This window comes from Ogataea polymorpha, assembly GCF_001664045.1.
Source record: "Ogataea polymorpha strain NCYC 495 leu1.1 chromosome Unknown OGAPOscaffold_7, whole genome shotgun sequence".
NCBI classification, from domain to species: Eukaryota; Fungi; Ascomycota; class Pichiomycetes; order Pichiales; family Pichiaceae; genus Ogataea; species Ogataea polymorpha.
This window is the reverse complement of record NW_017264704.1, coordinates 37,078-50,722: the sequence shown is the minus strand read 5'-3', so window position 1 is coordinate 50,722 and position 13,645 is coordinate 37,078. Positions and strand designations below refer to the sequence as shown.

The following is a 13,645-nucleotide window of genomic DNA, read 5'->3' as shown; positions in this document are numbered from 1 at the left end:
GCGGGATAACAGATCAGCATCTTCAACAAGGGACTCCTCTTCTGCGCTCACACTTCCAACGTCGGCAATCGTGGTGTCTGTGACTATATCCAACAGGGAGTCATTGTTGGAGCCATCTAGAGCTGTGTAGAAACTCTGAAGGTCGTCGTCATTGCTGAAGCCGATTGAGGCGACGATCGAGTTAACTCTCGAAACGGCCACCATGCAGAAAAGTATTCAATTCACGGAAAAGTAAAAAAAGGGGTTATACTTTCTGTTCGTCAACAGAAAATAAGGGCTGTATCCTACTCTGGTGGGCGGACAGAGTCACGTGATACCAGTACGGGCTGGGAAGTCCAAAATAAAAAAATTCAAGTGTAATTTTTTTTTTTTCCAACCAAGTAGGTGAGAAAGAAGCATCCCTTGCAGACAATCCTACAATGCAAATCTTCGTCAAGACCCTGACCGGTAAGACTATCACCCTCGAGGTGGAGTCTTCCGACACCATCGACAACGTCAAGTCCAAGATCCAGGACAAGGAGGGAATCCCACCTGACCAGCAAAGACTGATTTTCGCTGGTAAGCAGCTCGAGGACGGCAGAACTCTTTCTGACTACAACATCCAGAAGGAGTCCACTTTGCACCTGGTCCTCAGACTGAGAGGTGGTGGTAAGAAGAGAAAGAAGAAGGTTTACACCACCCCAAAGAAGATCAAGCACAAGCACAGAAAGAACAAGCTGGCTGTGTTGTCCTACTACTCTGTTGACGACGACGGAAAGGTTGAGAGAACCAGAAGAGAGTGTCCAGCTGCCACCTGTGGTGCTGGTATTTTCATGGCCAACATGAAGGACAGACAATACTGTGGTAAGTGCCACATCACCTTCAAGCTGAACTAGATCTGTTGCGTGGAGTGATTGTCTATATAGCAGGCTAATTGATTACCATCCGGTATCAAATAATTTTTCCCTTACGTAATAACATTTTCTTCCCAGAATCAGATAAGTGGTTAAGATGGGACAACAAATTTCGCGCAGTTATAGCTCTCCGTGCCGCGACTCGGACGCGCAAACCACACGGTCCAGTGCGTCCCAAAAGTCTGGTTTTTTGCATTCCACAGCTGCCTCGTCCCCACGCAAATGGCGCAAATTCACAGGGTTGCTGAGACGAAGGCGGGCCCCTGAAACACTATCGGAGCCGACCCGAATGGTGAGTAGAAGTCTTTTGTCGCCGGCCCAGTCGTCTGTGGATGCGCTGCGCAGCGTTTCGTCCAACATCAACGCGTCTAGCGGGTCTGTGGCAGAGTCTTCTGACGAGCCCGAACAAAACGAGTTACTCACGTCTCAATTTAGATCATTGTCAAGTTTGCTCGAAACAGTCACCATGAACACCCTGAGACGCCTTATAAACGTCAACGTTGACTACGTGGGCGAAAGGATATATCCGGAGGACAATCTGGACGGAAGCATGGACACCGACTTCGCCAGCTTCGTCCATAGACTCACCACCGAGGATCTTTTGCAGCATGCTCTGGGAAACCAGATGGAGCTCGGCCGCACATTGAGTTTCTTCAGAGCGTTCAGATTTGACAACAGCTCCCATCTGGGCTACAACTCGTCTTTGCACGAATTTGAGCGTCTGGTGCCTGTTCTGATAGTCGGAGTGGTAGGCCTCAATGTTCCTCAGGCGCAATCGGAGCACTATCGATCATGGGTGATCATTGTGATGGCACACCATTACTCGGCCTCAGACCCGGTTCTAAGCTCCATGGCCATCTTTATAGGACTTCTGGCCAGCTATGTGGCCAGCACCAGCAACATGACACTGGCCCAGCACGACGACAATTCTGACACGAGGATCAGCACCTTCAGAGACTCGCTTTATCGGATATTCCGCGGAAACAAGCTCTCGCAGTCCGTTCTGGACGGTCACACAGAGTCCATCTTCCACATCCAAACTCCGCTCGACAGGTGTCCGATATGTCTGGTCGACTACGAAGTGGGCGAGCAGGGCCGCCGTTTACAGTGCGCGCATGAGTTCCACAAAGACTGTGTTGACCAGTGGCTACTTACAGACAACAGCTGTCCGATCTGCCGCCGCCGTGCCATTGATACTGAGATGGAATTCTAGCTATTGAGGATCTGGCCCAGTTTTCCACCATAATTGTTGAGGATCCGGTTCGGCGTTCCTGGCCGATACATAAAATTGTGTGCTGGGATGCTGCCTGATTCTGCCAGGTTGCACACTTTCGCAAGAGCCTCGACGCTGGTATCGTTCATTGACATATACGTGGCCACCAGGCCTGCTGCTATGGCGGCCGACATCGAAGTGCCCGATTTTTGGGTCACCCTCTCGGCCATCGGCGACAGCGTGGCCACGTTGATGCCGTCGCCGAACACGTCGACGCAGTCTCCCCAGTTTGTGAAAAAACCCAAGTTGTCGCCGTGCGTCTCTATCGACCCAACGGTGAGCCCTGACTCGAATGCCGCCGGGGAATAGAGACACGCGCTGCTGTTGAAGTTTCCCGCGGCAGAGACTATCGCAAAACCGCGGTTTGCCAGTTGCGAAAGCGCAGAGTGGAAGATCTCGTTGCGCTCGGAGATCATCGCCAGCAGCACGACGCCAGGCGTCTCGTGGTCGTGAATCAGCTTCAGTGCTTCCAGTACTGTCGACAGCTGGGCCGTGCCGCTCTCGTTGAAAACACGGTAGTCCACCAGAACACACTGTTTGCTAACACCGAACGTTTCGGAGCCAATGATGCCCGCAACCGCCGTGCCGTGGCCGTTGGGGTCGCCGTACAAGTTGTCCTGGACCAAACTGGCCCCCAGCCTCGCTCTGGCGTTGAAGTCTGGATGGTCGGTCTTGATGCCCGTGTCGACGATGTATGCGCTCACGTTGGACCCTGCGCCGGGCTCGTAAGTGTAGTCCATCAGCTGGCGGCGGTTGACAGTTCCCAGTTGAGATATGCGCACCAGGTGTTTGGGCGCAAACTCTTCCACATCGGAGACCTGCACGGTGCGGTCCAGACTGATCCGCTTGACGGCCTTGTCGAAGTACGCGGACTTGACGAAGTTGAGATTGAAAGCGCCGTGGCACAGCTTTATTTTCCCCAGATCAAAGCATTTGTACGATTCAGAAAGCAACGGACGGTATCTTTCGATAAACTGGCGCTGATCCTGATTGTCCTCAAGCTCCAGCACCAAGTTGACCAGCTCTGTACAGTGACACAGCCATGCAAGGAGAGCAAATATCAACAGTCTCATGAATTTATACGGGATCGATGAAGATTAATTATTTTAGGGCTAAAGCCGCATAGCTACCACCCTTCGAAGCCAAGCTCGTTCTCATAGTTGAGGAAGTCGCCTTCGGCGTCGCCGCCGCGCTCCTCATCACCTTCGGCGTCGCTTCCGTTGTCGTCATCAGCCTCTACTGCTGGCCCTTTTCGCTGTCGGTACTTCTCTCTTCGGGCTTCGCTCTCCAAAAGCTCGTACTGGCGGTACTTGGCAAGATATATTTTCAGTGTTTCCGCGTAGTTCTCAAACCCAAGAGAGTACATTGAAAACAGTATGTCCTCACCATTGAGCGTTTTCCTCTTCTCCAACGAACATTTTTCAGCTGCCTGGGAGGTGATGAAGGAGATAAATTCAGACACACACTCCTGCATGCACTGTTTTGCTTCTTTCGAGAGCTTTCCGTGAGGTGGAAGAGCCTGTCGCATCACGCGGCCAACGTTGGCTATGGGCAGCCACCGGTCCTGTTCGCGGATATCCATATGCTGTAACGGTGTTATCGATTTTAAAGAGAGGAATTTTCTATTGACTGGACGTTTGCTTTTGCAATTGTACACGAGCTCTGCGGTGGACTAGCCTCAAAGAGAACACCGATGACTCAATCGATCGAGAATTTCGTTCTGTGTGCAAAGCCAGGTTATTCTTTCTGCTACCACAAGTCTTGACTTTGCGTCGTCGCGTCTGTAGTTTTCGCTTGTGCGCATTATATATTTTCTATTTATATGCTATTCATTATCGATCGCCAAATCGATCCCACGTGAGTGTTCTATCACATACTTCCCGTTAACCATATCGTTTTCGTCGGCCCGCTTCTCTGCCTCCTCTCTAGTCTTGCTGATCCCGGCCTCCAAATGCCGCCGCACAATTCTCTCCCGAATCAGCTCGGGCCGCGCAACGACCATCCAGCTCGCGTCCACAAGTTGCCGGATCTTGCTCCACGGTTCCTTGTCTAGACAAACGTAATTGCCTTCGATAATAACGATCTCGTTTTCCGAACGAATCACAATCGACTCTTCCACTGGATCCTTGATTTTGTGGTCAAAGCTCGGCGCATATATTTCCTCCTCGGGACGCTCTCTAATCCGCCTCACTAAATCAACCAGCCCTTCAGCATTGAACGTAAAATCTGCACCCCGTCGAGCAACCATGGTGTCCGGATCGTCCATCTGCAACAATTCTTTCATGTAGTAGTGGAACCCGTCCTGGGGGACCACAACGCCAATCTGCTTGCCAAAGCGCTCATTCAGACGGTTAACCACCTTATTTGTGATCAAGGACTTGCCACTGCCCGGCGCACCGCACACGGCAACAATAACACGCTGTCCTGAGCTTTTCTGATCGTGAAGACGAACCAAAACGTCAACCAAATGATCGATGTCCTTGCCGCTCACGTGCCGAACCATCCCAGCGTCTCCTGCATCCAGAAACAACGGCTTCTTTTTATACTCTTCACAGGTACTCTGCGCTCCGCGAGTTTTACCCCAGACACCAAAAGTTTTTGCGGTCTTATCAACCCCGAGGTTGCTGACATAAGCACCCAACTCGAGCCACCGCGTGAGCTTTTCTTTGTAGCTGATGGTGACGAGGCCGGAGGTGCTAGGTATCACAAAGATAGTGCAGCCCTCGAGATCGAGGGGCTGCCGTCCCCAGCTAAAGCTCTTCAAGGCGTCTTTGTAGCCCAGCGTCTTGCACACCTGCTCCCAAATTCCCTTCCCCACGAAACAGGCCACGGCGGGCTGGTTGCTCCTGAGTTCGGCACACAGTCTCGGTACGTTGTGGGCCATTTCCGTTTTAGTCAGTTGCCCCGCGTTCTGCGTGGGGCGGAGCACCAGATCCGTGAACCCGATGCCGTATTGGAGCAGATCCCAGTCGTCCTTGGCGGCGCAGGGGTGAGAGTGTGCCCCATTAGTCACGATGCTCAATATTCCCGACTCGTTAAATAATTTCCAAAACAGGTTAGTGGGGTGTGCGTAATGATGCTGCAAGGACGAGGAGCGGATCGAGGGGTTGTAGCCGATGAACACCACTGCTAGGCCCGGGCGAAGTGAAGGGTTCAGGTCGGGCAGTTTAGGTGATACAGGACTTGGTCTTTTACTCCGGATTACACGTTTTTGCTGTTTTTCTTCATATCCATATTTTTTCAACATGAAAAAAAAAGTTTAGCCATTTCCGCACATTTATGGGCAGCAATAACCACCGTCAACGATGAGATCAGCGCCGGTGGTGAAGGTTGAGGCGTCCGAAGCAAAGTACAAGTATGCACCCACAAGCTCTTGAGGAAGCCCCTCTCTGCCCATTGGGATCAGCGTGCACCACTTGACTTTCTCCTCGTCAGGCACATCCTTGGAGATCGGGGTGACAATGTACCCTGGAGAGATCGTATTGACACGGGCGAAACCGACCCATTCCATTGCCAGACTTTTGGCAATCTGGATGCACGCTGCCTTGCTTGCGTTGTAAGCTGCTTGCCACACGTGCGCCGTGACAATATGGGCCGCCTGGGACGTGGTGATGATAAAGGAACCCTTGCCGTGCTTCTTGAAAATTGGGCCCACGCACTTGGCGCAGTAGTACACGCCGTCCAAATTCGTGTTCATGATTGCCCGGTATTTTTCCAGCGACGCATCGATCACAGGCACCGATTGGGAGCCAATCCCCGCATTTGCAACGAAAATGTGAATCGTGCCAAAGTCAGACTCAATAGCATCGATCGTGGCCCTGACCAGGTCAAAGTCGCCGACTGCGCACTTGTAGGCCTTGCAACGGATACCGTACGTCTTGGACAGCCTGTCAGCCTCGTGGTCAGCGTTTGTGCTGTTGTACCAGATGGCCACGTCTGCGCCCGCCTGAGCATACGCTTCTGCCACAGCTAACCCAATTCCCGTCGAGCCACCCGTAATGCTGGCCACCTTGCCTTTCAGAGAGAACAGGCTGAAAACGTTGGAAGGCAATTGAGGAGCCTCGGTGGGCAGCTTGTCGTAATTTCCGATAATGTTCATGTCTGCTACTTTTTTCGGTACTTGAATAAATCTGGGGAAAAACTTTGGTACCTCTGGCCGTCTTTGCCGCCCGCGTCGTGTGCCACCCAACTTGGCTACAAAAAAGAAAGCTCAAGCTACCAATTCTTCGTATCCGATCATGTCGCTGTTGATTATCGGGGCTGGCGTTTTTGGGCTTTCGACGGCCATTCAAGCGCAAAATAAGGGATATTTAGCTACTGTGATTGATAAACACACCGTACCATCTCCGTACTCTGCCGCATGCGATATCAACAAGATTATTCGGAGCGAGTACGACTCCGACTTCTACGCCAGGATGAGTCTTGATGCAATTGAAGCCTGGAAATCCGATCCAGAGTATTCAGAGACTTACTTTGAGTGCGGCAGATTGTCTGTGTGCCCAAAATCCAACACCAACAGACGAAGATTTGACGATATCAGTATCGGTGTTCTTAGTGAGCTGGGCAAGGCTGATAAGATTACCCGGTACGACAACGCCGAATCTCTGAAACGGGACCTGCCCTCTCTGAGAGACTGCGAGTTCTCATCCGAGAATGCTTATGTTTACAACGGCAGGGCCGGATACGCACATTCTTCTAACGCTCTAAAAGCAGCTTGGAGAAAAGCTGTTCGGTGCGGAGTGCACTTTGTTTTTGGTGAGGCCGGAGAGGCCGTCGGAATAGAGGAGACCGATGGCAAGCCCACTGTAACTGTCAAATCTGGAGCCAGCTACACTGCAGACAAAATTCTTGTTGCGTGTGGTGCGAGCTCTGGATTTGTTATCAACGTTGCTGGCGTGCAATCGGCCACTGGGCTCTTTGTCACTCATATTCAGCTGACTCCTGACGAGGCTGCAAAAGTGCAGGATATCCCGGTGATTTTCGACGCGGGTCTTGGGTATTTTTTCCCGCCTGATAAGGAAACCGGGCTAATGAAGATCTGCATATCTGGCACGGCAGCAGTTAACACGGTGGCAAATCCTCACGCCACAGGCACATTGCCGTTGCCGCGCTACAAATGCGACATGCCAAAGGATACAATTCCGGAGTCTTGCCTTTCCCATGCCCGCGAGCTGCTGACCAAGTACTTTCCCGAACTGGCTACCAAACCTTTTATGGGGAGCAGAACTTGCTGGATTGCAGATAGTTCAAACTCAGACTTCATCATAGACAAGGTCCCTGGCCACTCCAACGTATATCTTGCGTCTGGAGACTCTGGCCACGGATTTAAGTTTCTTCCGAATATCGGGGTCTATATATTGGAGATGTTAGAGGGCCATCTGGATGCTGCAACTGCAGAAAGATGGAAGTGGAGAAGTGAGCCAGAAGGGCTGGAAATGTACAAAAACACGGATTGGAAATTGACCAAGCAGCTTTTGGAGTTTGATGAGATCTCTTTTGCCAAAGAGTGACTCTCCAATCAAACATTTTAGGAGATTCTTTTTATCTATATTTTTTGACGCAGGCGTATGCGCGCGCATTAAAAAACTATTTTGTGAAATCTTATCAGTTGCAACGCACTGATACAATCTATAAAACGCTCTGAAACTTACACCTCTTATTATGACTGGCTCATTCGACCTCGCGGGAGAGAAGATCTCCGCCGCTCTACCAAACGACCCTCGCAAATGGTACCAAAGACGCAATCTAGTGAAACTGAATTTTTATATGTTCAGCTTCATCCTCTATGCTGCAGCGATCGGCTACGACTCAGCGCTGACAAACGCGATACAAGCCCTGCCGCAGTGGCAAGAATTTACAGGATACCCTACCGGAACCTGGCTAGGATTCATTAATTCTTGTCCCTTTATCGGTACCTGTTCTATCATCTTTTTCGTGCCCTACTTCTGTGACAGGTTTGGCCTCAAACTGGTGATCTTTGCAACCTCATTTTTCATTTGGATTGGCGCTATTGTGGCCGCGTCAGCCAAAAACAACGCAGCGTACATTATGGGACGGATCATGATTGGGTTTTCGTTTGCCTGCAATTACGCTGCCTCGTTGTATATCAACGAGATGGCGTTTCCAACCACCAGAGGAAAATTCTCGGCAGGCTACCATTCAATGTTCTTTTTCGGTGCGCTGATGGTCGCGTGGATTGTTTTCGGCACAAGGTCGCTTCCAAACAGCAGCAGTTGGAGGATTCCGCTCGCCTTGCAGGCGTTTCTTCCCTCTGCTCTCATGCCGTCGTTGATAATGGCCCCTGAATCACCAAGATGGCTTGCATCCAAGGGAAGGATAAAAGAAGCACGAGAAATCCTCATGAAATATCACGCAGGCTACGAGGAAATGTACGTCCCGCTCGTCGACCTCGAGATTGCCGAGATCATGGCTTCTATCGAGGCCCAGAAAGCCAACAATGTGGCTTCTTGGAGATCTCTCGTGGCTACTCCAGGAAACAGGAAACGGATGTTTGTCGGCTGTTTCACTGCTGCTTCGTGCTCCTGGTGTGGAACGGGAATTGTTACGTCGTATCTCAGCACGGTGCTGGACGCCGTCGGGATCACAAACACTCTCCAGAAAACTCTGATCAACGCGTGTCTACAGCTGTCCAACTGGCTGTGCGCAGTAACGGGTGTGATGCTGGTGGACAAGGTGGGAAGACGGACGCTGTTGTTGATGTCCATGATCACTCTCTTTATTTTCTATATTCCGCTAACCACCATCACCGCGGTTTACCAGGAAACAGGCAAGAATGTGGGCCAGGGCATCATTGTGTTCATTTTCCTGTGCCTGGGATTCAACAACGTGGCCTTCAGTCCTCTCGTCACAGCGTATCCGGCAGAGCTGTGGCCACAGGTGACGAGATCAAAAGGGCTGTTCTCTGCAATGTTTGTCCTCAATGCCACCACATTCTTCAACATTTTTGTGAACGGAATTGCGCTGAATGCAATCCACTGGAAATACTACTGTGTGTATCTGGGAGTGCAGCTGGTGATCATCGGTGTCATTTATTTTGTTTTTCCGGAAACCAGAGGCCACTCTTTGGAGGAGATTGCACTTATTTTTGACAAGGACGATGTCACCCAGAACAAGCTGGGATCGGTCCAAGTGATCAAATCAAAGTCTGCAGGTGGCAAGGTGGAGGCTATTGTGTCTGTGACGGAGGTGCCTGCCGGATCCGATGTAAGTCAGGTTTAACCGCTTATCAGTGCGCGGATAAAATTTCTACCTTTATTTAATCTATTATCTATTTTTTTGCGTATCTATCAGTGGAAGCGGAGTTGCCTAAAATGGCGCATCAGGCTCAAAGATAAATACCCATCCCCAACCTCTGTATCAGTCAAATCCTCATGTCTGACATTAAAATTGCCATTGACCGTGGCGGAACTTTTACCGACTTCCTGGCTATCATTCCGGGCCAGCAAGACTACGTCTTTAAGCTGCTTTCTGTTGACCCTGCCAACTACGAGGACGCCAACATTGAAGGAATCCGTAAAATTCTGGAACATGTCCAGGGAAAGAAAATTCCCCGTGGCGAGCCGCTGGATACTTCAATCGTCAGCAGCATCCGTCTGGGAACCACCGTTGCAACAAACGCTCTTCTCGAAAGAAAAGGAGCCAAGTGTGCCTTTATCACCACCAAGGGCTTCAAGGATCTTCTGCGCATCGGCGACCAGAGCAGACCCGACCTGTTTGCGCTCAAAATTGTCAAACCGGGCGTGCTGTACGAAGAGGTCGTTGAGATCGACGAGAGAGTCACAATGCCTGCGTATACCGAAGATCCGCAAATGAACGATTGCAGAGAGCTGCTTGATGGCAAAAAATTCGTTGAGGGCACTACCAAGGAGGTGTTTGAGATCCTGAAGCCTATAGATCTTGATGCTGCCAAACGCGAGCTGATTCGGCTCAGATCCAACGGGTTCAAGTCCGTGGCTATTTGTCTGATTCACGGCTACAATTTCCAGGACCATGAAAAAAAACTGAAAGAGCTGGCTATCGAGCTGGGCTTCGAGTTCATCACCACGTCCCACGAGATCATCCCTATGATCAAGGCAGTGCCACGCGCACAGTCTGCCGTGCTCGATGCGTACTTGACGCCTGTGGTGAAGGAGTATATCCACGGACTGCTGAAAGGATTCAAGCCTGGCTTTGAAAAGCACACGAGAATCGAATTCATGCAGTCGGACGGCGGTATGTGCACGGCAGAACACTTTACCGGCCTCAAGGCGTTGCTGTCTGGCCCTGCTGGCGGCGTTGTGGGCGAGGCAGAAACATGTTACGACGCCGACTATGGCGTCCCCATCATCGGCTTCGACATGGGCGGAACGTCCACTGACGTGTCGCGTTATGCTGGCCAGTACGAGCACGTTTTTGAGACCAACACGGCAGGAATCAACATTACCGTGCCGCAGCTGGATATTAACACTGTTGCTGCCGGCGGAGGCTCTATTCTATTCTATAAAAACGGCATTTTCGTTGTGGGCCCCGAATCCGCTGGATCGCATCCCGGCCCTGCATGCTACCGTAAAGGCGGTCCTCTCACGGTCACCGATGCTAACCTGGTGACTGGCCGGATTGTTCCTGAGCAGTTTCCGAAAATATTTGGGCCTGACGCAAACGAGCCGCTGGACGTGGAGATTTCGAGGAAAAAATTCAGAGAGCTTACAGATCTCATCAACAAGGACAATCCAGGCTCACCAAAGACGGTCGAGGAGGTTGCTCTTGGCTTTCTAACAGTTGCCAACTACAACATGGCAAAGCTGATCAGGACGCTTACCGAGTCCAAGGGCTACGACATCACGAGACACAATCTTGCTTCCTTTGGTGGAGCCGGCGGGCAGCATGCGGCGCCAATGGCCGAGATTCTGAAGATTAAGCGTGTTGTCATCCACAAGTACTCGTCTATTCTCTCGGCGTACGGCATAGCTTTGGCCGACACCGTGGTGGAGAAACAGATCCCATCCAGTGCCGTCTACAAGGAGGATGCTGTTCCGGAGCTGTTGGAAAAATGCGAAATCCTGAAAGAGGAAGCCAAGCAGAAACTTCTATCTCAAGGACTGAGGGAGTCCGATATTCGTTTTGAGGTCTTCTTTAACATGGGCTACCATGGTTCAGAAACAAAGCTGATGATCAATCAGGACGCAGAGAAGGATTTCTTCACATCCTTCAGGGAATCGCATCTCAGACAGTTCACGTTCGTGGACGATGAAAGAGACGTGATTGTGCATGACTTGCGGGTCAGGGGCACTGGGGCCTTATCCAAGGTGGTGGAGCGGTCGCCGTATAAGGACTTGGAAACGGTTGCACAGCAGCCTGTCAAAAGTGGCGTCGAGGTGAGCCAGCAGGAAATCGCTTTTGATGAAGGGAAAATGATGTCCAAGGTGTACTTCATGAAAGACCTCAGCATGGGCGATATCATAGCCGGACCTGCAATGATATTGGACGAAACTCAGACTATTCTGGTCACACCGGGTGCAAGAGCCATCAATTTACCTAGACACATCATTATCGACGTGGACAACGAGAAAACGCAGGACGAGATTTCCTTGGACCATGTCGATCCAATTTTGCTTTCCGTCTTTTCCAACAGGTTCATGTTCATTGCTGAGGATATGGGCAGGACGTTGCAAAAAATTTCTGTTTCGGCCAACATTAAGGAGCGCATGGACTTTTCATGTGCGCTGTTTGACGAGGACGGAAACCTCACGGCTAATGCGCCTCACGTTCCTGTCCATCTAGGGTCCATGAGTTTCTCCATTAAGTACGCCATTGAGTACTGGAAAGACAATATCCACGAGGGCGACGTTCTTGCTACCAACCACCCCGTGGCAGGCGGAACACACCTGCCTGATATCACGATTATCTCTCCAGTCTTCATCGACGGGAAGATCCGGTTCTTCACAGCCTCCAGAGCACACCACGCAGAAATAGGTGGACTCACTCCTGGTTCTGGCTCTACCATGGCTACCAGTCTGGCCGAGGAAGGTGCGCAGTTCGAGGCATGGAAGATTGTTTCCAAGGGTCAATTTGATTACGAAGGCCTACACAAGTACTTCATCGAAGTGCCTGCAGAGGCTCCTGGCTGCTCACCAACCAGAAAGCTCGAAGACAACGTTTCTGATCTCAAGGCGCAGATTGCCGCAAACCAGCGTGGTGTCAATTTGTTGGTGGATCTATTTAAGGAGTACGGCGTCGAGACAGTGTTGTTCTACATGCGAAACGTCAAGAAGACGGCTGAAATGGCCGTGCGTGCAGCCCTCAAGAAACTTGCCAAAACGCACCGCGGAAAGCTGCCGCTGCGCGCTGAAGAGGTGCTCGACACTGGCTCTAAAATTGTCGTGACGATAGATATCAACGAAGAGGACGGCTCTGCTGTTTACGACTTTACTGGCACAACAGAGCAGGTGTACAGCCCGCAAAACTCGCCGATTGCAGTGACACACGCCTGCGTCATCTACGGGCTACGGTGTATCATCAACTCGGACATCCCTCTCAACGAAGGTTGTCTTGTCCCGATCGAGATTATTGTGCCAGAAGGCACGTTGCTGAACCCGTCCAAGGAAGCGGCTGTGAGCTCCGGAAACGGCAGTGGCTCTCAAATTCTAACCGAGACCATTTTTAAGGCCTACCAGGTGGTGGGTAGCGGGCCTGGATCGATGAACGCCCTGCATTTTGGTGTTGGAGGCTTGGAAAACGGCCAGCTTGTTAAAGGTTTCGGTATGGTTGAGACTATCGGCGCCGGCAGCGGTGCAACAGAAGGAGCGGACGGATTTTCGGGCACTCAGTGTCACATGACAAACACGAAAATCACAGATCCTGAGGTGCTTGAAAAACGGTATCCGTGTATTTTATGGGACTGGAGCATCCGTAAAGGAACTGGTGGAGACGGTAAATGGAAGGGAGGTGACGGATTGCAGCGGATTATTCAATTCACCACGAAAGTGGAAGCGTCGATCTCCTCGTTCAGGCGTTCTACATCTCCCTATGGTATGGCTGGCGGATGCTGTGGTGCTCGCGGTATCAATAAGATTGGTAAGCAGATGAAGGATGGGTCAGTCCAGTGGTTTGGTATTGGAGCCTTCGCAGATGTCGTGCTCCAGAAAGGTATGTATATCGCGATTCTCACTCCAGGAGGAGGTGGTTACGGCGACCCGAAAGAGAGAGAAAAAGTCGTGATGAAGACCGGGCACGAGTTGCCAAGAGCCCCACTAGCTGGAGGCACGCTCTCAAACATTGTTGAGGCCGCAAACACCTCTCAGTAAGATTTTAGATAAAGCTTTAAAAATTGGACCATTTCATTTATCTCTCGCGAGATCTCCGGTTATCAACTTCCGAGATAAGAAATTCTACGAGACTAATGTAGATCAAATATTTAAATCGAGCACGACGTGCAATCTTTCACTGAATTTTAATGTCCGAAAAAGAAACAGCTACGCAA

The 13,645-nt window shown here is 50.9% G+C and overlaps 9 protein-coding genes across 9 annotated transcripts; 5 read left to right on the top strand and 4 right to left on the bottom strand.

Annotated features, from left to right (window-relative positions):
* The first annotated feature begins 385 nt into the window (after positions 1 to 385).
* OGAPODRAFT_95653 (uncharacterized protein) lies at positions 386 to 909 on the top strand. Its single transcript, XM_018357783.1, has one exon. The coding sequence runs from the start codon at positions 420 to 422 to the stop codon at positions 873 to 875; it is 456 nt and encodes a 151-aa protein (XP_018208464.1). The 5' UTR covers positions 386 to 419; the 3' UTR covers positions 876 to 909.
* A 58-nt stretch (positions 910 to 967) lies between these two features.
* Positions 968 to 7,805, bottom strand: OGAPODRAFT_17320 (uncharacterized protein). Its single transcript, XM_018355038.1, has one exon. It carries the CDS (start codon positions 5,411 to 5,413, stop codon positions 3,992 to 3,994), a length of 1,422 nt encoding a protein of 473 aa, XP_018208458.1. The 5' UTR covers positions 5,414 to 7,805; the 3' UTR covers positions 968 to 3,991.
* Positions 968 to 7,805, top strand: OGAPODRAFT_83581 (uncharacterized protein). Its single transcript, XM_018356717.1, has one exon. The coding sequence runs from the start codon at positions 6,405 to 6,407 to the stop codon at positions 7,674 to 7,676; it is 1,272 nt and encodes a 423-aa protein (XP_018208459.1). The 5' UTR covers positions 968 to 6,404; the 3' UTR covers positions 7,677 to 7,805.
* OGAPODRAFT_10149 (uncharacterized protein) lies at positions 991 to 2,033 on the top strand (the record flags this gene model as incomplete). Its single annotated transcript, XM_018353047.1, has 2 exons — positions 991 to 2,000; positions 2,024 to 2,033. The coding sequence occupies 2 exons, from the start codon at positions 991 to 993 to the stop codon at positions 2,031 to 2,033; spliced, it is 1,020 nt and encodes a 339-aa protein (XP_018208463.1).
* OGAPODRAFT_44377 (uncharacterized protein) lies at positions 2,253 to 3,065 on the bottom strand (the record flags this gene model as incomplete). Its single annotated transcript, XM_018355468.1, has 1 exon — positions 2,253 to 3,065. A coding segment is annotated over one exon (813 nt), but the record flags the coding sequence as incomplete, so codon positions are not given.
* Positions 3,431 to 3,742, bottom strand: OGAPODRAFT_40691 (uncharacterized protein; the record flags this gene model as incomplete). Its single annotated transcript, XM_018355398.1, has 1 exon — positions 3,431 to 3,742. A coding segment is annotated over one exon (312 nt), but the record flags the coding sequence as incomplete, so codon positions are not given.
* Positions 5,444 to 6,265, bottom strand: OGAPODRAFT_10145 (uncharacterized protein; the record flags this gene model as incomplete). Its single annotated transcript, XM_018353044.1, has 1 exon — positions 5,444 to 6,265. The coding sequence occupies one exon, from the start codon at positions 6,263 to 6,265 to the stop codon at positions 5,444 to 5,446; it is 822 nt and encodes a 273-aa protein (XP_018208460.1).
* Positions 7,806 to 7,827: 22 nt separating the features above from the next.
* Positions 7,828 to 9,405, top strand: OGAPODRAFT_51857 (uncharacterized protein; the record flags this gene model as incomplete). The annotated part of the gene is made up of 1 exon (XM_018355718.1): positions 7,828 to 9,405. One exon carries the CDS (start codon positions 7,828 to 7,830, stop codon positions 9,403 to 9,405), a length of 1,578 nt encoding a protein of 525 aa, XP_018208457.1.
* A 152-nt stretch (positions 9,406 to 9,557) lies between these two features.
* OGAPODRAFT_102866 (uncharacterized protein) lies at positions 9,558 to 13,469 on the top strand (the record flags this gene model as incomplete). The annotated part of the gene is made up of 1 exon (XM_018353139.1): positions 9,558 to 13,469. One exon carries the CDS (start codon positions 9,558 to 9,560, stop codon positions 13,467 to 13,469), a length of 3,912 nt encoding a protein of 1,303 aa, XP_018208456.1.
* Positions 13,470 to 13,645: the final 176 nt, after the last annotated feature.

What these genes read in the sequence shown, in the direction of transcription:
- OGAPODRAFT_95653 (XM_018357783.1), top strand. Translation starts at nt 420, where the DNA reads ATGCAAATCTTCGTCAAGACCCTGACCGGTAAGACTATCACCCTCGAG.
- OGAPODRAFT_17320 (XM_018355038.1), bottom strand. Translation starts at nt 5,413, where the DNA reads ATGTTGAAAAAATATGGATATGAAGAAAAACAGCAAAAACGTGTAATC.
- OGAPODRAFT_83581 (XM_018356717.1), top strand. Translation starts at nt 6,405, where the DNA reads ATGTCGCTGTTGATTATCGGGGCTGGCGTTTTTGGGCTTTCGACGGCC.